Here is a 22658-nt window from a genome sequence, read left to right on the forward strand (position 1 = left end):
GATCTGGGCATTCTTTAAGGTTTTCAGGGCTACTGTTGACTTGGTCTTATCATACTGTGGTCATTTGGCATATCCAGGTGAGGCTTGCACAGGAGTAACCTCCAGGACAACCTCCTGACTCTATATGAATTCTCTTAGCCACAAAAACCTTATTTTGTTGCCTTTCTTTTCCCCCTTTTGGTCAAAAAGCATTCTCAATCCCTTGGTGACAGGGTCAGGCTCATTCCCAGAATCCTTATCTCATGTCGCTAGGAAGGCTCATTCATCTTGGGGGTCCTGTCCCATGTCAGGGGGCAGGTGATGAATTTATTTGCAGAGTTAGGCTTAGAGAGAGAGAGTCCACATTTCAGCAACAAAAGAGGTTCTCTGGAGGTGACTCCTAGGCATAATTACAGGTGAACATGGCCTCTTCTCTACAGCCGTTAGTTTCACCCAAGCAAGCCTCAATACCCAGGACTTGACCTGTAAAGTAGGGGGTTCCTAAATTCACATAGCATATGTTACATCCATGATAATCCATCCACATCTCACATTATCATCTCTTAGTTGTACAGTCCTCATCACTCTTCTTTTTAAACAATTCTCATGACCTAAAACATCTCATAGCTCTTGTCAGCCCTTAATTATTTGTCCCTAGTATTTGTGTAATACTAGCATGGTATTTCTATTACTTACAGTCCCTAGAATGTAATATGTAGATTTTTCCCATAAACCCTTCTGTTGTCAACTCTCTGTGCTAGTGTCATACCTTAGAAGTATATCATGCAAGCTCCTATCTATATTTGTGGTGCTGATCTGTGGAAAACATGTCTTTCAACAACCCCTTTCATTCCTATTCAACTTCAATACAGCTTTGATACTTATAAACCCATTAACAAACAATCGTCACCCCTATCCATTCCCATACCTTTGTAGTTACCATCATTAACACATCTGAACATATTAGATTATCATTCCCCCTCACTAGCCACTGTCTATTACTAGGTCCGCACTTTTCTTATATTATAAGACATTGATTTTACATTGTTCAAATAGTTCATAGAAGTGATAACATACCATATCTCTCCTTTTGTGTCTGAGTTATTTCACTCAGAATTATTTCTTCAAGGTTCATCCATGTTGCCATATGTTTCAGGACCGCATTCCTTCTTACTGCTGCATAGTATTCCATCGCATGTATATACCACATTTTGTTTATCCACTTGTCTGTTGAAGGACACTTGGATCATTTCCATCTCTTTGCAATTGTGAACCATGCTGCTATGAACATTGGTGTACAAGTGTCTGTTCATGTCACTGCTTTCAAATGTTCTGGGTATATACCACTTTTCTTTCTTCTTTGTAAATTCTTGCCCCACTTTTCTCTACCCCATTATCTGCCAAGCTTGTACTCATCCTTCATGTTTTAATTCAATGATTACCTCCCCTATGAAGCCTTCCCTCAAGGTAGGCCTAGGTTCCTTTTTCCATGCTTCCCTTGCCCCTTGCACAATTCTCTGCATAGCGTTAATGGCATTGAATTATAATTTGTCTATTTGCTTATTTGTGAATTAATTAGGCAGAAATTTTCCTTAAGAGCAAGGACAATGTCTATTAATATTTGATTTCTCAGCACCTATCACAGTGCCCAGCACTTGGTTTGAACTCAGTGCATACTATACATTTAGTGCGTAAACACACACATTTTGGAAATTTTGGCATCTGGCAGGCAAAGTAGACAGATATCGTGTTGGACACTCTTTCATTTGTGCTCTTTAAATTACCATGATGATGCAAAAGGCTGGCTTTTATTGCAAATTCTAATTTAATCATGTTCTTCTGACTCACAGATAACTTTCTTTTTTTGTTTAATATTACTGATACATTGAAATATCTGGAAGACTATTCTTCTAAAGCTTAGTTGATGTGTTTTTAATTAAATATATTTAATCCAAAAGATATTATTAAGCATGTTTATTATGTACCAAGCATGATCCAGGCCTTTGGAACACATGCCCTCCAGATCGCGACGAGTAAAGAATTGCTTCCAAAATGTCTAAAGAATAATAAAAGAGAGAAAATCATTGCTAGCCAAATGTAAATGTATCTGAAAGAATAAAATACAAAATTCAAGGTAGTCAACAAAAGGATAACTTTTCATTACTACTGTTTTAATTCTGGGAACACAGGTTAATGTGAGGGAGGATGATACGAAGCATGGAGGAAAGGGCATGTGCTTAATGAAGAAATAATATTCCTAAGGCATTTTCACCCCCAAAGCAGCTTGGGCTATGAAACTTCATCAATAGCTGCCTGGGGAATTAGTAAAGGTATTTTTACTGACAATTAGTAAAGTTTTTTTTTTTTTTAGGAGGCTTTTTTTTTTTTCTGGCAGAGAGAGAAACTATTAAATCTCAAGAAGAGATTAAATGTTGCAATCTACAGATATGTAGAGTAGAAAGAGGGAACAGAAATAGTGGTACAAAAGAAATCATAACAACTAATAATTACTAAGGTTTTACTATGTTCCAGGCACTATGCTTTATCTTATTTAATTCCCATGAAAAGCTAATGAGGTAGGAGCTATTATTTCCCCCTTTCTAAAGATAAGTAAATCGAGATTCAGTAACATCCTACCTAAGGTCATGTAGCTGGTAAGTAGATTTTCACCACTTCACTCAGTTCCCTGTGATTTGAAGCTTGCATACTTGCAAAGCAGAAAGCTCGTATTCTTTAAAGTCTAAACTATGAGCAACTGCAGAGACCTCAAACTCCTCTACAATTGGTATAGCTATCCTGATACAATTCATTTTTGTCAGTAACGTGGAATCTGCTAGATACCTGGCACTGAGCTCGAGGATGGGACACAGAGATGACTAAGCCAGTGCTTCTGATCTCAAAGAAACTAGGGCTGGGGGTGACCTAGACAAACAAATAAAGGTAATGCCCCAGAAAGAGGACTCATGTAGGATGTGGCTCTTTGCCAGGATCGAATCCACAACTAATGAGAAAATAATTATTTATATTAGGCCAGTGAGGGATGGGGATCAGTGGGGCTCTTCAAACGGAGACCTAAATCCACCGGGAGCTGGCAGGCGCTTCCTGCTAAGGGTTTTCCCCAATGTCCCAACCAGGAGGGTTTGTTAATTAAGTCCTGAAGGAGCCCATTGTTTTGAATATCTTGATAGAGTCATCTTCCTATTGTTGATTTTATACAGCTCTATGTGCAAAAAACTCCATCAGGTATCATTCATCGTCAGAGAGTCATTCAATAAATATTTACTGAGTGCTCATTGGGTATGCAGAGGTGGACAAGAGAGACAACATTCTTGCCCTCTTGGTGCTTACATCCTAGCAGGGGAGATAATTAACAAGCAACTAAGTAAATAAACACAGTTATTACAGAGTACGATAATTGTTATCAAAGAAATAAACAGGGTTGTCTGATGGAGAGTAATTGGGGAAGGTCCTTTAGAAAGAGTGGTCAAGGGGGCACCTCTGAGGAGAGACGTCTGAGTGGAGACCCAGACAGACAGGCGGTAGCCCTGCCAGAAGCTGAGGGAACATTTCAGGTATAGGGAACAGAGAGTGCAAAGACAGGTACTGAGGAGAGGTGCTCAAAGCTGGAGGATTTGCAGACCTAATTTTCATCTCTGATGTGTGAGACCAAGTACAAGGTACCTGTTTTGCAATGAAGCTGTGACGGGGTCTGTTGGTTCTTCTGTATGCCAACAAAAAGTGCTTTAGCAATAAATAAAAAACACTTTTTCCTTAGCTTACAAAAAAATCAATCACATTCTGAAACTTACAAGAGGCCCATATTTTGCATGTAAGTGGAAAAATAGAACATAGAGCGAGAAGGGGCCTCAGAGATCTAATCTGACTCTTCATTTTACATGAGAAAACTGAGGCCCAAAAAGGTGAGATGAATGGCCCACGGTCACATGACTCAACAGTCGCAGAGCTGAGATTAGAACTCCAAATGTGAAATCACAGGGCTCTTTCTAGAACAGGTTAAGGATGAAATATTTGTAAATGGCACGTAGTCAAACCATTTGTATTATTTGTTTTGAAAATGAGAAACCTGATTTTCCTCCTCTTAAATCCTTTAAGAGGATTTTCCTCCTCTTAAATTTCTCCTGCCTACTTTTCCCGTCTACCTTGAAAATCTTCCAAATTTAGTCCTTAAAAAGCAAATCTATTTTGACTAAGGGTTGTCCACGCTCCTCTTACCAGAAGTGGAAACCAGCATGTGTAACACCCTTTGGCCACCAGAGGGAACTGAAGACTCCCATTCAGAGGAGGAGGTCTTGTTCCTGATACACCCGTTCTACCTGAATAGCCTGAGAATCTCCCCGGCTGAATATACGGGGGCTGGGTTTGAGACAGAAAGTAGAGGCGGGACTTTTGCTCATACACCTGTAGCCCACTCCTGCTCACATGACCCGCCCACAGCAGCCTTGATAAACAACACAGCCTCAGAGAGCCAGGTCTCCGCCTGAGCCAGATTTACCAGCTGATATCTCCTACCCCAGCACCACCATGCAGCATTTGTACCACCGGTTAAGGTGGGGATGTGAGATCAGGCTAAAAAGATTAAGACTGGCTCTCAGGAGATATGGCCAAAGCTTAAAATGATAAAGGATGTAGGCCAAGTGGTACTAGCTTTTTTTTTTTTTTTTTTTTTTTAACCAGTTCGTAGAAGATTAGACTCAAGAGGCACCCCTGAGAGAGTGGAAGAAATCATCTTAGGAGGAGCAAAAGGACATGCCACTTATGGTGTGAGGAAGGTCAGCTAGACAATAAAGTCATAAAAACCACTGGCCCCAAGCCTGATGACTTAGACCTAAGAACGGTTGGGGTGAGTTCGAATTCGTACCTGAGATACTGACAGGAGACTAACAATGCCTCAGTAACTCCATCTGAGAGACTCCTGGGCCAGGAGTAATTTATAAGGTCTTCAGTTGAAGGGATTCCGCTCTGTACTAAAGGGGCCCTTGTTTGTCCGTGTCGCCCCACCCCTCCCTACACAATACCTTAAGGAAGGGGAGCAGCTGATGGTGAAGTAAACACCAAAGAGGCACATATATAGAAAATGCAGCCAGATATCCAGATTTAATGCCGGATATCCAAAATCATTAAAAGAAGGTGCTTGCGTGTAAAGAAGGTCGTCTTTGGAGTCAGAATTACCTAGGTTCTGCCATTTCCTAACTGTATAACTTAGACAAGTTGCTTAATTTTTCTAAGCTTTCGTTTTCCCATCTATCAAACAAAAAACAAATCGGGACAAATTTGCAATCCTTAAGGAGGGGCGGGGAGAAGCTGTTCGAAGAGGTAAACAATGCTCTTCTTTTTGCAGGACCTACAGAGAAGCCCCGCCCCCTCCATATTTCTTATCTCTGATTGGTCCTTCTCGGGAGGGGGCGGGACCCCAAGCCCTGGCGGGCGGGGCCCGGTCGCTCCAGGGGCCGGCGTAGGTCCCGGGCTCCAGACTCTCGCCGGAGATCCTGCCATGGCTGGCCGTGTCCGCGGGCCCGCGCGCGCCCTGCTCGCCCCGGTGCTGGCGCTGGCATTGTTGGCGCTGCTGGCACCGCCGGCCCGGGGCCGGGGCGGCCAGGATCACGGGGACTGGGGCGTGGCCACGCGGATACCTCCGCTGCCGCCCCGCGAGGACGCGGCGCGCGTGGCGCGCTTCGTGACGCACGTCTGCGACTGGGGCGCGCTGGGCACCATCTCCACCGTGCAGGCGGTGCGCGGCCGGCCCTTCGCCAACGTCTTCTCGCTGAGCGACGGGCCCCCCGGCGCGGGCAGCGGCGTGCCCTACTTCTACCTGAGCCCGCTGCAGCTCTCCGTGGGTGACCTGCAGGTGAGCGGGGAGGGCCGTGTGGCCTCCCGGCCTCGGCAGGAGTCTGGGCAGCGTGGAGCTCGCGGGCGCAGGTGCCCGGGCTGCCAAAGAGCGAGCCTCTCGGCCCTCGTCTAAATTCTATCCAGGAAGGAGAGCGCGGCTCCTAAAGATGAGAATTTAAGCCCGGTTTAAACTTCCTCTTCTGTACCACACTGGCCAGGGTCGCAGGCGGGCAGGTATTTGTGGCATCCAGGTTGTTGGGCAACTGAGTGCCAGGAATTTCACCCACGCCCCCGCCACTGGGCGACGCACTTGTGAATTCTTTGCCAGCACCCGGAGAACTGCTCACCCGGGAGTTGTTATGAGTCCTGTCTATCTTGGGGCACGAAGTCTGGATTAACCGGGCTTTTCTTATTAAAGGTTTTATAGGGTATAGAGATTGTTGGGTATTAGACACTTTTCATACGTGGCTTCAGGGTTTCTCTTTCTTATCCCTTCTTTCTGAATTAAGAGATTTTCCCTTCAGCAGCCAGAAGCTAATATACAACACTGGGGATTATTATAATCTTTAGATCTCTTTTTGCACAGTGGCTCCTTTCGGAGGTCTATCTTCTCCCCACGTTTTGCTCACTTTCTGGCGCCGGCCAGGTCTCCAGATCTGTTAGACCCCTCCTGTCCCAAGGATGGGGTCACTTGACAGCCTGGAAGGCTAGCATTGTATGGTGGAGGGTCTTATTGACAAAGATGCCAGATTTGAGGTTAACTGGGGGAAATACAGCATTGTTTATAAAGATAAAATGAAAGAAATTGTTATTTGACTAAGTACCTACTATGTGTCAGGCCGACCTACACTTTCCATTCATCTCTTAATAACTCTTTGAGGTAGGTATTGCCATGTCCATTTTGCAGATGAAGAACTTGAGGCTTAGGTAGGGTAAGTACCAAACCAGAATTTCACGCCACATCCATCTGCTGTCAAACCACATGTCCAGAGTAGGAGCTGGAAATGTCCCACAGACCAGTTTTCTTTGGCCCACACAGAGATCTGTTTTGTTTTTAATAAATTTTAAATTAGTTACCAACACTTAAAAGTTGATAGCACTTAGAAATCTAAATTTGTAACTTCTCTTGAAAAATCAAAAGCTCAGGGAAACTGAAAAGCAGCTTCCCCTTTAGCACGTGTACTCCAGTCCCCCATTTTCCTATTGCTGGCCTCTGCCCCTCCCTTAGGCATTTGCTCAAAGCAAACTCATCCCACCCACCAGTGACTCTCACCCCTGGCTGCACATCACAGTCACCTGGGAAGACTTTTTTGAATATGATGCCAAGGTGTTTTATTAAAAACACGTTTTTTTTTTTTAAAAAAAAAAAACAACTCCCTCTACCCCGAGAATCTTCCAGATGATTCTAATGGGGGCAGGCATTGAGTACCACTGCTGTATGTGTTCATATTCAAACCTGGGGACAAGGGAGGTGCTGACAAGGGAGGTGCTGGTATTATCCCCATTATAGGAATGAGGAAACTGACTCAGGTGCAAGAACTCACCTGTGAGCAGCCAGTAGGACTCTGGCTTTGACATCTCCAGATAGAGATAGTGGTGAGGAACAATTCACAGAGAAATCTACGCAGGATTTCAGGTTTTCATGATGGTAGTGAAAAGGAGTGACGGCATCAGAATTCGTCTGTTTCCATCATTAACCAGTTGGATTATGCTGTCTCCTTTTCCTCCCTCCTGCTTTCTCCAGTAGGCTCTTCATAGCCTCTCACTGAGTGGTGAAATAGTTTGGAAGGAACAAGAAGAGCTATATTTGGAGCCACTTCTCCTGTAAAATGCCTATCTTCTATGACTCAGAGGTGGATTGTGAGGTGCAAATGTAGTTACCACCAGGGTGTTCTTTTGTAGTGTTTTTCCTTTGTGGCATTTTTGTATAGGAAATGTTTACAGGAAGATGTTGCCAACCTTAGCTGCTACAGGGTTACAGGTCGGGCTGCAGACCCAGTGAGACAGACGTGAAATCTTAGAGTTTGCATCTTTGCACCAAGGCGCCTCTGGATGCTGACTAAACCCTGTCCCTGTTGACTACTTTTCTTCTTGACCCTCTTCGCTTGCCTTGTGATATGACCCATTGCTCTCTCTTTTTTCTAGTCACACCTGCTTTCTTCTCTGACCTACTAGAAATGAGTGTACCCCAAAGTCCATTTCTTATCCCACAGTTCTGTTGGCATGGTCCTGGGAAGATTGCATGCACACTCATCATTTCATTCCCAATTATTAAGATTTACCCTCAAATTGTGTCCATTTCTGGTTCTCTTTGAAGTTTTGTATTTTTAACTGCTTGCTTTTTTCATTTTATTTTATTAGAGCAGTTATAGATTTACAGACAAATCATGCAGAAGGTACAGAGTTCCATATATCCTCATCTCGCACAATTTCCCTATTAACATTTTGCATTAATGTTGTACTTTTGTTATTCTTGATGAAACAGTATTATTATAATTATGCTATTAACTTTAGCCCACTGTTTACATTAGGTTTTACTCTGTGTTGTACAGTTCTATGATTTTCTTTTTTTTCTTGTGGTAACTTACATGCAACCTTAAATTTCCCTTTTTAAGTGTGTTAATTCTTTCTGGAGTCAGTTATTTATGAATATGCAATTCAGTGCTGTTAATTACGTTCACAAAGTTGTGCCTTCTTGCTGGTCATTTTTACTTCTTTTAATTCAGTGCTTAAGACCAATTCTTCATCTTCTTCCTCAAATCAGCTCCTCTTGATCTTCTGCATTTCTGTTCATAGAATTATTGTTCTCTCAGTAAATACAGTTGGACTTCTTGCCTCCTCCCAAACCCCTCAGTTCCCAAGTCCTGCCAGTTTTTCTTTTGCTTTCATCCCAGTCCCTTCTTCATTCCTACTGCATTCTCCGTAGCCCTTTTCACTTCATGCCTAAAAGTATGCTCCCTATCTGCTCCTGTCCACCAAGCCCACCATATTTATGTTAATAAAATACCACTCACAGCATTGCCCTCTGCTCAGAAACCTTGAACCACATCAACTGCCTATAATTGCATGAGAATCACCTTGGTTGTTTCTTTACTGGAGGACAGGAACCAACATTTTAACAAGCTCTTGGGGCGTGTGGTCTTGGAAATCGCTGACCAGTGCTAGGCTGCAGAATACAATCTAGACTTTTTAGCTTAGGTTTGACCCCCTCCAGTCCCTTATCCCCTCTCCTTCCAACTCTCTTTGGAGTTAATTGGGCTTCTCACCACTCTCAGTCACGTCTTACATTTTCCCAGTTCTGTGTTTCTGCAGCCACATTTCCTCTTTAATATGTCCTCTTTCTTCTATTATAATTTTGAATACCTTGTAAAGTTCCCTATATTTTCTAGATCACTCCAGTCTGTGTTTTCCTGTTCTTATACTCAACTCTGAATATACCTAACTATATCATTCATTTGGTAATTAATTATGTATTGCCTTTTGACCTATCTGTATCATTGTTTGCATTATTTAAGTTTTGTTTATGTCTGACTTTTCAACTCACAAAAAGGCAAGCCTTTTATAAGACTTTTTTGTTTGTTGCCTTTAGTGCCTTGTGTGATAGTGTCTAGATAGCAATTACTTGACGAAAGGATTTCAGGATCTCTTTGTGACTCACTGTTTTGATGGGTCACTGTGAAATAACAAAGTTCACATAGGAGCTTAGCGATTAAGGAGCTCATTTGTCTGAAACACAATATGTGAATTTTGCTATAATCTGTCAACAATAACTTTTATGAAGTTGATTTCTGAATAAGAAGGAATTAGGAATTTTGCTTGCCTCCCTTTTTGAATCTGAAATAAGAATTCTTCTCTTTATTGCTAGTTCAGGAATGAGCAACTTCTCCAGTTTTGAAATCCCATGACAATTTCTGCTAGCATAAGATAACCAAACAGCATGATTCAGCTACTTTCTTGCTTAAATTAGGTAATTAGCTAGTTGAGCAATTGTGGTGTTTCCATGCACTAGTTTCATGCTGGAGTTTAACCTTTTAGGTATATCAGTGAAGGCTGTGGAAATTCAAGAAAACTTAAATTGGAGTGGTTACTATAATTCTGCTGATGAAAATGGAAGAAATTCAGAGTTTAAGTAAAAAAAAAGTGTGTTGTTACTGGAGTCAGTTATTTATGAATCGGAAAATTCTTTTTTGCGGGGGTGGGGTGGGGTCATTATTCATAGAAAAGATCGATCTCTATCCAAGTAGTATTTTTCCCCTGAATGGAAGGGGGCTACTGTACAATTCATTGTTTCATGGAAGAATGGTCAAGCTCCAGGAACATTATGTATGCAACTTGTGAAATCTATTACCTCTCCAGAGACCCTGTTTCACATGAGAGGGTCTTCATTTTCTCTCCACAGGAGAATCCGCATGCTACGCTGACAATGTCTTTGGCACAGACGAACTTCTGCAGGAAACATGGATTTGATCCCCAAAGTCCCCTGTGTGCTCACATAATATTATCAGGAACCGTTACCAAGGTAAATGTTTATCCTATATGAAGAGAGATGGGTTTGAAAAGAGCTTCATCTTATGAATGATTAAAGAAGGTATCTTTTGAGAACTAAGTAAAATTGACGTGTGATTGAGGTACAGTGTTAGAATATGTTATGCTAGGTACATTCATCCCATGAAAACTAAAGGTTTTAATCATTTGCCTTCGTATGTGTGTTTAATAAGATGTTATGAGGAAAATGAGCGATTTTCTGAAGCCAAACAGATGTGACAATTACAAATCTCTTATTTAAAATGCCTCTTTCTAAGGAACATCTGCTCCACTGAAGCTCACCTTCTGAGTCATGCCCTACCTTGTACTATTTGCTGGTGCCTGGGTTCTTTCTCTCCGTATCTTAACAGTGGCTTAGAGCACGGAGGGTATGAAGTAGGCCACAAGAGGAGTCCCTGTTATGAAATAGTGGGGCTGAATTCTGACAGTTTTGGGTGAGTGCTGGAGGAAAGAGGTTAAAAAAATCGTGGAGAGGGTGGTAGGAAGGCATTAGCAGCCCTGATCTGATTGCTGAGGCAGCAGATTTGCTTTTTGACCTTGTCAGTCATGAATATCTCAGACAAGTTTTATTTCTGGTCTGGAAATTCGTTGTGGCCATCTCTCAGCAGCTGAGTGTCCTTCACTGGCAGGAGAAAGGAGGAGAAGCTGGAAATGCTCTTGAGCTCCATTGTGCTTCCTCCAAAGGCCTTTATCCTTTGTGTGCACTCATCAAATGCTCAAGAGTTACATGTGAAACACGTGCATGTGATGGAGTAAATGTGCTAATGGTACAGGTGATGGGCACCAGTAACATTTTATTATATTGCCTTGAGCCAGTTACTCTGAGAGCTCACAATTGTTGTTTTGCAATGAAAATCAGTACTCATGATGGTTTCCCACTTTGTTATGTCTATTACCGTAAACGTTTGAAATCTTTATTGTTCTCTGCCTTTCTTCAAGCTTCCTTTATTTTCTCTTTCCCTTAGTTCCTTAATCTTTTTTTTTTTAATCATCATTTTATTGAGATATATTCACATACCACGCAGTCATACAAAACAAATTGTACTTTCGATTGTTTACAGTACCATTACATAGTTGTACATTCATCACCTAAATCAATCCCTGACACCTTCATTAGCACATACACAAAAATAACAAGAATAATAATTAGAGTGAAAAAGAGCAATTGAAGTAAAAAAGAACACTAGGTACCTTTGTCTGTTTGTTTGCTTCCCCTACTTTTCTACACATCCATCCATAAACTAGACAAAGTGGAGTTTGGTCCTTATGGCATTCCCAATCCCACTGTCACCCCTCATAAGCTACATTTTTATACAACTGTCTTCGAGATTCATGGGTTCTGGGTTGTAGTTTAATAGTTTCAGGTATCCACCACCAGCTACCCCAATTCTTTAGAACCTAAAAAAGGTTGTCTGAAGTGTGCGTAAGAGTGCCCACCAGAGTGATCTCTCGGCTCGTTTTGGAATCTCTCTGCCACTGAAGCTTATTTCATTTCCTTTCACATCCCCCTTTTGGTCAAGAAGATGTTCTCCATCCCACGATGCCGGGTCTACATTCCTCCCCGGGAGTCATATTCCACGTTGCCAGGGAGATTCACTTCCCTGGGTGTCTGATCCCACGTAGGGGGGGAGGGCAGTGATTTCACCTTTCAAGTTGGCTTAGCCAGAGAGAGAGGGCCACATCTGAGCAACAAAGAGGCATTCAGGAGGAGACTCTTAGGCACAAATACAGGGAGGCCTAGCCTCTCCTTTGCAGCAACCATCTTCCCAAGGGTAAAACTTATGGTAGAGGGCTCAACCCATCAAACCACCAGTCCCCTATGTCTGTGGTCATGTTAGCAACCATGGAGGTGGGGTAGGCGAATACCCCTGCATTCTCCACAGGCTCCTCAAGGGGGCACTACATCTTTTTTTTTTTTTTTCCTTGTTTGTCTTTTTTCTTTTTTTTAACTTTCCCTTCTTTTTTCAAATCAACTGTATGAAAAAAAAAGTTAAAAAGAAAACAAACATACAATAAAAAAACATTTCAAAGAGACCATAGCAAGGGATTAAGAAAAAGACAACTAACCTAAGATAACTGCTTAACTTCCAACATGTTCCTACTTTACCCCAAGAAAGTTACATAATATAGCAACATTTCAGTGAACTTGTTCCTACTACTTCCATCAGAAATTAACAGACCATAGTCATTTCTGGGCATCCCCAGAACGTTAAATAGCTTATCTGTTCTTCTTGGATTATTGTTCCCCCTTCCTTAATTGCTCTCTACTGCTAGTTCCCCTACATTCTACATTATAAACCATTTGTTTTACATTTTTCAAAGTTCACATTAGTGGTAGCATATAATATTTCTCTTTTTGTGCCTGGCTTATTTCGCTCAGCATTATGTCTTCAAGGTTCATCCATGTTGTCATATGTTTCACCAGATCGTTCCTTCTTACTGCCGCGTAGTATTCCATCGTGTGTATATACCACATTTTATTTATCCACTCATCTGTTGAAGGACATTTGGGTTGTTTCCATCTCTTGGCAATTGTGAATAATGCTGCTATGAACATTGGCGTGCAGATATCTGTTCGTGTCACTGCTTTCCGATCTTCCGGGTATATACCGAGAAGTGCAATCGCTGGATCGAATGGTAGCTCTATATCTAGTTTTCTAAGGAACTGCCAGACTGACTTCCAGAGTGGCTGAACCATTATACAGTCCCACCAACAATGAATAAGAGTTCCAATTTCTCCACATCCCCTCCAGCATTTGTAGTTTCCTGTTTGTTTAATGGCAGCCATTCTAACCGGTGTTAGATGGTATCTCATTGTGGTCTTAATTTGCATCTCTCTAATAGCTAGTGAAGCTGAACATTTTTTCATGTGTTTCTTGGCCATTTGTATTTCCTCTTCAGAGAACTGTCTTTTCATATCTTTTGCCCATTTTATAATTGGGCTGTCTGTACTATTGTCCTTGAGTTGTAGGATTTCTTTGTATATGCAAGATATCAGTCTTTTGTCAGATACATGGTTTCCAAAAATTTTTTCCCATTGAGTTGGCTGCCTCTTTACCTTTTTGAGAAATTCCTTTGAGGTGCAGAAACTTCTAAGCTTGAGGAGTTCCCATTTATCTATTTTCTCTTTTGTTGCTTGTGCTTTGGGTGTAAAGTCTAGGAAGTGGCCTCCTAATACAAGGTCTTGAAGATGTTTTCCTACATTATCTTCTAGGAGTTTTATGGTACTTTCTTTTATATTGAGATCTTTGGTCCATTTTGAGTTAATTTTTGTGTAGGGGGTGAGGTAGGGGTCCTCTTTCATTCTTTTGGATATGAATATCCAACTCTCCCAGCCCCATTTGTTGAAAAGACCATTATGGCTCAGTTCGGTGACTTTAGGGGCCTTATCAAAGATCAGTCGGCCATAGATCTGAGGGTCTATCTCTGAATTCTCAATTCGATTCCATTGATCTATATGTCTATCTTTGTGCCAGTACCATGCTGTTTTGGCAACTGTGGCTTTATAATAAGCTTCAAAGTCAGGGAGTGTAAGTCCTCCCACTTCGTTTTTCTTTTTTAGAGTGTCTTTATCAATTCGAGGCATCTTCCCTTTCCAAATAAATTTGATAACTAGCTTTTCCAAGTCTGCAAAGTAGGTTGTTGGAATTTTGATTGGGATTGCATTGAATCTGTAGATGAGTTTGGGTAGAATTGACATCTTAATGACATTTAGCCTTCCTATCCATGAACATGGAATATTTTTCCATCTTTTAAGGTCCCCTTCTATTTCTTTTAGTAGAGTTATGTAGTTTTCTTTGTATAGGTCTTTTACATCTTTGGTTAAGTTTATTCCTAGGTACTTGATTTTTTTAGTTGCTATTGAAAATGGTATCTTTTTCTTGAGTGTCTCTTCAGTTTGTTCATTTCTAGCATATAGAAACATTACTGACTTATGTGCATTAATCTTGTATCCCGCTACTTTGCTAAATTTGTTTATTAGCTCTAGTAGGTGTATCGTTGATTTCTCAGGGTTTTCTAGATATAAGATCATATCATCTGCAAACAATGACAGTTTTACTTCTTCTTTTCCAATTTGGATGCCTTTTATTTCTTTGTCTTGCCGGATTGCCCTGGCTAGCACTTCAGCACAATGTTGAATAACAGTGGTGACAGCGGGCATCCTTGTCTTGTTCCTGATCTTAGAGGGAAGGCTTTCAGTCTCTCACCGTTGAGTACTATGCTGGCTGTGGGTTTTTCATATATGCTCTTTATCATGTTGAGGAAGTTTCCTTCAATTCCTACCTTTTGAAGTGTTTTTATCAAAAAGGGATGTTGGATTTTGTCAAATGCTTTTTCAGCATCTATTGAGATGATCAATTGATTTTTCCCTTTCGAGTTTTTAATGTGTTGTAATACATTGATTGTTTTTCTTATGTTGAACCATCCTTGCATGCCTGGAATGAACCCCACTTGGTCATGGTGTATGATTTTTTTAATGTGTCTTTGGATTCGATTTGCAAGTATTTTGTTGAGGATTTTTGCATCTATATTCATTAGGGAGATTGGCTGGTAGTTTTCCTTTTTTGTGGCATCTTTGCCTGGTTTTGGTATTAGATTGATGTTAGCTTCATAAAATGAGTTAGGTAGTGTTCCATTTTTTTCAATGTTTTGAAAGAGTTTGAGTAAGATTGGTGTCAGTTCTTTCTGGAAAGTTTGGTAGAATTCCCCTGTGAAGCCATCTGGCCCTGGGCATTTATTTGTGGGAAGATTTTTGATGACTGATTGGATCTCTTTGCTTGTGATGGGTTGGTTGAGGTCTTCTCTTTCTTCTCTGGTCAGTCTAGGTTGTTCATATGTTTCCAGGAAATTGTCCATTTCTTCTACATTATCCAGTTTGTTGCCATACAGTTGTTCATAATATCCTCTTATAATTTTTTTAATTTCTTCAGGATCTGCAGTTATGTCACCTTTTTCATTCATTATTTTGTTTATATGGGTCTTCTCTCTTTTTGATTTTGTCAGTCTAGCTAGGGTCTTGTCAATCTTGTTGATCTTCTCAAAGAACCAACTTTTGGTGATATTTATCCTTTCTATTGTTTTTTTGTTCTCTATGTCATTTATTTCTGCTTTAATCCTTGTTATTTCTTTTCTTGTACTTGGTTTAGGATTGGTTTGCTGTTCATTTTCTAGCTTCTTCAGTTGATCCATTAGTTCTTTGATTTTGGCTCTTTCTTCCTTTTTAATATATGCGTTTAGTGCTATAAATTTCCCCCTTAGCACTGCTTTTGCTGCATCCCATAGGTTTTGGTATGTTGTGTTCTCATTTTCATTCGTCTCTATATATTTAGCAATTTCTCTTGCTATTTCTTCTTTAACCCACTGATTGTTTAGGAGTGTGTTGTTTAACCTCCAGGTATTTGTGAATTTTCTAAGTCTCTGATGGTTATTGACTTCTAATTGTATTCCATTGTGGTCAGAGAATGTGCTTTGAATAATTTCAATCTTTTTAAATTTATTGAGGCTTGTTTTATGTCCCAGCATATGATCTATTCTGGAGAAAGTTCCGTGAGCACTAGAAAAGTATGTGTATCCTGGTGATTTGGGATGTAATGTCCTGTAGATGTCTGTTAAATCTAATTCATTTATCAGATTGTTTAGGTTTTCAATTTCCTTATTGGTCTTCGGTCTGGTTGATCTATCTATAGGAGAGAGTGATGTGTTGAAGTCTCCCACAATTATTGTGGAAACATCAATTGCTTCCTTTAGTTTTGCCAATGTTTCTCTCATGTATTTTGTGGCACCTTGATTGGGTGCATAGACATTTACGATTGTTATTTCTTCTTGCTGAATTGCCCCTTTTATTAGTACGTAGTGGCCTTCTTTGTCTCTCAAAACATCCCTGCATTTGAAGTCTATTTTATCTGAGATTAATATTGCTACACCTGCTTTCTTTTGGCTGTAGCTTGCATGAAATATTTTTTTCCATCCTTTCACTTTCAGTTTCTTTGTGTCCCTGTGTCTAAGATGAGTCTCTTGTATGCAACATATTGATGGTTCATTTTTTTTGATCCATTCTGCGAATCTATATCTTTTAATTGGGGAGTTTAATCCATTTACATTCAAAGTTCCTTAATCTTAAAATTAGGAACCATGTCTAAATAAACTCTTAGTATTTGTAGAATGCTAAAATGACATATTCTCAAAAATGAGAAAGTAAAATGTCACTGCTACAAGAATGTTTATTTCACATATGTCCTTCAGGTGAATGAAACAGAAATGGAATTTGCAAAGAATTCATTGTTCATTCGACACCCTGAGATGAAAACCTGGCCTTCCAGCCACAGTTGGTTCTTTGCTAAGTTGAATATAACCAGTATCTGGGTCCTGGACTACTTTGGTGGAGCAAAAATAGTGACACCCGAAGAATACTTTAATATTACATTTCAGTAAGTATTTACACATCTTCCACTTTTCTAATAATGTAGCCCTTCTGAGTGGTGCTTAACCTCTAAGGTAGGGGTTCCTAACCTTTTCATGTACCATGGACCCCCTTGACAGGCTGGTAAAGCCTATGACCCCTTCTCAGAATAATATTTTTAAATGTGTAAAATACCATTTGATATAATTACATAGGAAACCTACCACATTGAACTATATTTATAAAAATATATTTTGTGTGGTAATTTGTTTGCTTCTTAACACATTGTCATGGCCCAAAAGGACTTTTGTAGCCAATGGACTAAAGAAAACACTGGACACTTTCTGAGACATGAGCTTTTATTATAGGGCTTACCTACAGGGTGGGAAGTCGGTCACGTTGCCCTGAAATCAGGAGCTTCTCTGAAAGGATTCAGGCCAGGGTTCAAATAGTCCTCATTGTGGGGGGCTGGGTAAGTTGGTTATAAGGGCTCGACATTCCAATGGGTATGAGAGCATAAGGCAGGGAGCAGGTTTGTGCAACATAGGGACGGGTTGATTGTAATCAACAGGGAGGAGGGGAGGATTATAGATTATCTTGTAGATAGCAGTATCTCAGGGAGTCTCAGGGAGGAGGTAGTTTCAGGTATAGCTTACATTTAGCACCTGATATTACAAGGAGAATAGGTCAAACCTTAGCTGTCCTAGGTCAAGCAAACTGCTGTGTGCAGTTTTCAAGACACTTGGGGGTCAGGGGCTCCCACACACATTAAACAATAAGATCTATCAGTGAGTCTCAGAGTTCACGATGCTTTCAAAGTAGTGAGGACCATGAACAATGTTTTAAGACATCTGCAACAACTGTAATATGATACGAAAGTATCTGTGATTCCTGGATTTCTGTTGGTGACAGTCACAGATGCATCAAAACACACTGTGGTTTATTGCCTATGTTCATCATTTCATTGAAAGAAATGATAAATTTCAGTACAGCTTAATGAAGATGAAAAACAAATTTCCATCCAAGTTCACAGGCCCCCTGACCTCTACCCACAGGCCTGGATGGACCCCAGCTGGGACCCCCAGCTTTCAGGCTGTGCCTGGCCCTGTGGACAGAGTCTGGTTATGTCCTGTGATGCTTTTCTCATGAGAATCAGACTCAGATGCTTCTGGACTGGAACGGTCCACATCCAAATCTGAGCAAGGGACCCCGTCCCCATCAGCCCCCAGCACTGTGGGTGCCTGTGGGGCAGTACAGCTTATCACACCATGTAGTGGGTGGTGGGAAGGAGGGGGTGAGCTGAAAGGTCCATGGGAGAGAGTGAAGGGGAAGAGCATAATCTGAAGATGGAAAAAGGACAAGAAAGAAGGTTTAGGATCAGATGCTTTGGAATTAGGCCAGGGTTCAAATGAAAGTATGCAAGGGACCAGTGCTTTCCCCAGGTGCACAGCTAACTCTGGCATATCCACAAGGCCTTATGGAAGGTAGTAACAACAATAGCTGAGCATTTACTACTGGCCAGGAGCTATACTGGTTACTGTACATATATGAATTACTTTAACTCCCACCACAACCCTATGAGGCAGGTACTGTTGTTCTGCCTCCTCTGTAAGATGGAGATTTGATGCATCCTTCAGAGAATGAAGAAACTTGCTTAAGTTCTTACAGCCTGTAAGTGGTGGTGCTGCCATTCCAGCCCCAGGTATTGGCTTTTAACCATGACTTATAACTGCCCCTCTGGTTACCTAAATGGAGCTGGCCAGGCTCTTAATCCAGTTTAATTTGGATCTTACACTTGTACTTGTGATGACTGGCTACTGTTGTTAGCGGAGTTGAGGGTAACGGTCCTAAGCTACGTTTGTGGATTGTAGCTCATTTAGGGGCATCAATTCTTAGCATGTATTTGTTCTGCGTCTTATTCTATGGTAGAACAGTTCCATGGTGAACTATCGACTCTCCACGTGATTGTGAATTGCTTGATGGCAAAGCTCAGGTTAAATTTTTTTTTAAATCCCAAACAGGGCTTAGGACAGTGTGTGGCTCACAGCAGGCATGTTACTAAGCACTGGCTGATTGTCAGGCTGATTATTAAAATGAGACAAAGACGCTGAACCTCTTTATTTGAATAAAGAACCCAACAGTCCTGGCGTTCATTTCGCTGCCATGCATGCAGGGGAGGAGGGACGGGCTGGATGGACAAAACTATTTCCCATTAAGGAACCCGGAGGCAGTGATTACAGCATTATTCTCCGGGCAACAAATTATCGAGTACTATCAGGGCCATCTCTTTGCAGTTACAGGTCATTTTTGAAAGAAATAACAATCTCTGAAGGACAGTTATCTTTGTAAAAACGGCAGTGTTTGCTTTAATAACAAATAAAATTGTGTTTTCACACAAGTCTCACACTGAATAAGTAAGTTAAATAGACATGAGGAGATTCTCGCTTTGTTATTCCCAAGAATGAGCACTTTTCTGCAGCTCTGAAACAGGAGAGAATATTTCCTCCTTGCCCTGAGAGGCAGAACTCAAGCTGGACCAGGGTGTGACCTCTTTGAAGGTCATTGGTCAGAATCACAGGAACGGGCAGTGCCTTAAAGCTGACCCGCGTGTGCAGGTGCCTCTGGCTATTCATCCCACCAATCCCATTTGCCACCAGAAGTTTGAATAGTCAAGGAAGAGTACAGTAATATCTGTGCGGGCTGAGGGTCTGTACTTCTTGGGGAAACACTCACAGGGGCCTGGCAGGCATTCTGAAGCCTCCCCAAATTGGCAGCCACCTTGCTTGGCTTGCCCAGATCTGTTTTGAAAGACGTCGTTTCTCCAAAAACCACAAAGCCACCTGTGTTGGACTTCTCTTGCACTCAGATGGAGTCTTTTCAGAAATGTTGCTACCTGAATAGTTTGCCTTCTCGGAATGTTGTGTCAGAACCCCATGAGCAGATTTGCATACTTAGTTCAATGAAGGTTTCAATATTTACATGAAGTATTTGCTAACAGCCTGGAGTAAGCAGTTCTCCTAAGGAAAAACATTCATCTCTTCTCACTGTCAAGTCTGAGGAGCAGAATGTTTTGTGCTTGGCCTCCTTTTATCTCCTGTGGTGCATCCAGATCTGGATATTCCCTAGCAAAGCCAGGGATAACGGGAGGTCAGGGATTGCAAATGTGCCTGGTTGCCCACTCTTGGTGATCTGGATGGAGGTGGATCTGATGGGCAGTGAGAAGGCTGCAGCAGGAAGGTGGGACAAGGTCACCCCCCCGGCAGGCTCGGTGTCTCTAGGCACCGGCTTAGTACTTTTTGTGCTCGTGTTCAAGACCCCTTCTGTTCTCAACTGTTTCTGTCTTTTAAGCCATGAGATGTTGTGTTTGAATAAGATAACCTCTGCAGCCACAGCATGGCCTGGCTAGTTCTCGACTGCCCAGGTAGAGGGGAGCGGTGCTTGCTAAAAGGAAGGCTCCAGGCCCCCACCCTGAGCCTACTGCAACTAGGACTCAGGAATCTGCATTTTAACAAACTCCAGTGATTCTTCAGTGCACTAAGGTAGCTAAAATTAACCCAATATTAAACTTTTAGATCAGAAATTTCTCAATCTTCCCTAGAATAAATACACTTTTAAGTTTTGTTGACTCAATTTAATGAAGTAATTCTTTTTTCCTCTCTCTTCCCTTTTCTAGGTGAAGCAGAATATGGCAAATTTAACCACACGTGACATTTCTTAGAATGGCTCGTACAGACTTAAAGGGCTTAAAGCTTCTGTATGGAAGGTTTCTCAGATTAGCCAGGTTTCTTTCACATGCTGGTTGGTTGGTTGCTTGCTTGCTTGTTTACAGAATCAAGTTGCACTGTTACTGGATTTCTTGAGGATGTAGTTGCTAGATTTATTTGTTTTTAGTATTTTGAAGCCGTTTTCTTAGCGAAATCTTTCATTTTGATTAGACAGTTTGGGTCCATCAATTCCAATCATTTTTCCAACAGTGCTCCTTGAAGAGGGGTCAGAACCAGATTAAGACTGTCCATTGGCATTTGAAGGTACCTGAGTATGTACCTCAGGTACATACTCATGGATTTATCTCCAGGAGTATTCTTTACTCCTGGAAGCCGCTCAGCTCCAGGAGAGAACATCACTCGTCCATAGCCGCCTCTAGTGGGAGCCTGAGCCTGGGGCCCAGGGATTGGCCCATTTTACAGTGTGCCAAGACAGACAAACAACAATGAAACACAAATGGAGCTCCTTCTTCGTGGTTGATTTATATCTAATGAACGTGGGTATTGTTGAGCCAACACAGGGCAAAACTATTTTTTATAAAGAACTTTAAAAAAAAAATCTAACAGAGGACGTTCATAAAACTTTTCCTGAATTTGGTTTCCCCACCTAAGTATTTCTTTTCCTGTGTAATCAGCTCCTCCACACCAAGTCCATCACACACATACATGCACATGTTATTGTTTTAGCCCTCAAATGGGATCGTGAAAGAAAGCAAAGGAAAAGAATTTTGGGTATATGTTGTTTCTGGTCTTTTATTGGTAGAGTTAACCCAGACAGGGACCAGCTGCATCAGGGCCAAAAATCACCCTCCCCAAACCCCTCTCCGGAGCTTTCTTGGTGCAGCTACTCACAATTACCATTAGCCTCCTTGTCTGCTCTAGAGCTTTAAGTGCCTGCTATGTGGCTACTGCATAAATCAGATCAACAGAAGGATGATAATGTGGTATTTAAAAATCACATTTCTTCAGACGAAAAGAAACTATCTTATTACCTATATACATGATTTCAGAAGGTGATACAAGATTCTTGAGTTGTATCAGGGATCAAACCACTGATCCTTAAACGGCCACCAAAGTTAAATGTGTCATCATGTTTGTAAAGTACAAAAAGTAATTTAACTGAAATCCAGTAAACTTCTCTTTATGAAAAATGATTTACATTAAATTTGGTAAGATGGGGTTCTTATTCAAAGCATCAAAAATTAAAAGCATTATTTTGATGAAATGTGTTGGGTTTGTTTTCTTAAACATAGATCTTACTATTTACTACACTTGTTTCATTGTCCACTGTCAAAACCCTTTTGATTATTATTATTTTTATTTTAATATGTTCTGAAGAAGATAGTCCTTGGCTGTTTCAAAATGAGGTAATAAATACCCCTTTCTCTTTGTCACAAAGCTCATGGTGCCCTAAGATTTGGGGGATGGGTAGAATCTTGTCTTTGCAAGGTCTTCTCAGGGCCTCGGGTGCCAGGGTACCTTGTGCTAGAATTGGACTAAGGGCATCTGACTTTCCCCCTTTACCCGGTTACCGTGAGGTCTTTTCAGCATTTGGGACCTTTATAACTGTGTGTGTGGAATGTCACTTACATTCTGATTCGCCACCAGAGGGCACTGTAGACTACTTTTTTTGCAGCTGCAGCTGTCTTGCACAACTGAACTAATCAGGCCCCTAGATTAAAACATGGTAAACCGGGTTGGGGGTGGCTGGCCTGGAGGAGGTGACCCAGCAGGGACCAGAGGGGAGAGGCAGAGGCCTGAGCTCTTGCTGCTGCTGAGCTTTCATGGATTTATCACTCTCCCCCACCACACACACCATGTGCTTCCCACGAGTCTTCTGCTCCCCCTGCACCAGCCTCTGCTGCAGAAGAGAGAACCCTGGCCTTAACCAGATAGGGGGAGTGCCTTGGTCCAGACAAGATAAAAGTAGAGAGAGGGCGTGCCCGAGGAAGCCGCCTCTCCCAAGGTGCAGGTGGCTGCACGTGGCAGAGCCTGTCCTGCCCCTCAATCTTTGTTCAGCTGGCCAAGGCCATTCATCTTTACCAAACCATGGCAAATAATCATATTTGCTACTGTCTTCTCATCCAGGTTCAAATTCCTGGCAGGTCTGTAGCAGAGTGGAG

At 41.6% G+C, this 22658-nt stretch overlaps 1 protein-coding gene across 2 annotated transcripts; it reads left to right on the forward strand.

Annotated features, from left to right (window-relative positions):
- Window positions 1-5446: 5446 nt before the first annotated feature.
- CREG1 (cellular repressor of E1A stimulated genes 1) lies at window positions 5447-21760 on the forward strand. 2 transcript variants are annotated; one of them, XM_037825434.1, is made up of 4 exons: window positions 5452-5845; window positions 10226-10345; window positions 16615-16799; window positions 20445-21760. In XM_037825434.1, exons 1-4 carry the CDS (start codon window positions 5492-5494, stop codon window positions 20446-20448), a joined length of 663 nt encoding a protein of 220 aa, XP_037681362.1. In that variant the 5' UTR covers window positions 5452-5491; the 3' UTR covers window positions 20449-21760. The 2 variants fall into 2 exon arrangements, with proteins under 2 accessions (XP_037681363.1, XP_037681362.1); XM_037825435.1 differs by lacking the exon at window positions 20445-21760 and having other exon boundaries at window positions 5447-5845; window positions 16615-16803.
- Window positions 21761-22658: the final 898 nt, after the last annotated feature.

The sequence above is a fragment of the Choloepus didactylus genome, chromosome 2, assembly GCF_015220235.1.
Source record: "Choloepus didactylus isolate mChoDid1 chromosome 2, mChoDid1.pri, whole genome shotgun sequence".
In the NCBI taxonomy this organism is placed as follows: domain Eukaryota; kingdom Metazoa; phylum Chordata; class Mammalia; order Pilosa; family Megalonychidae; genus Choloepus; species Choloepus didactylus.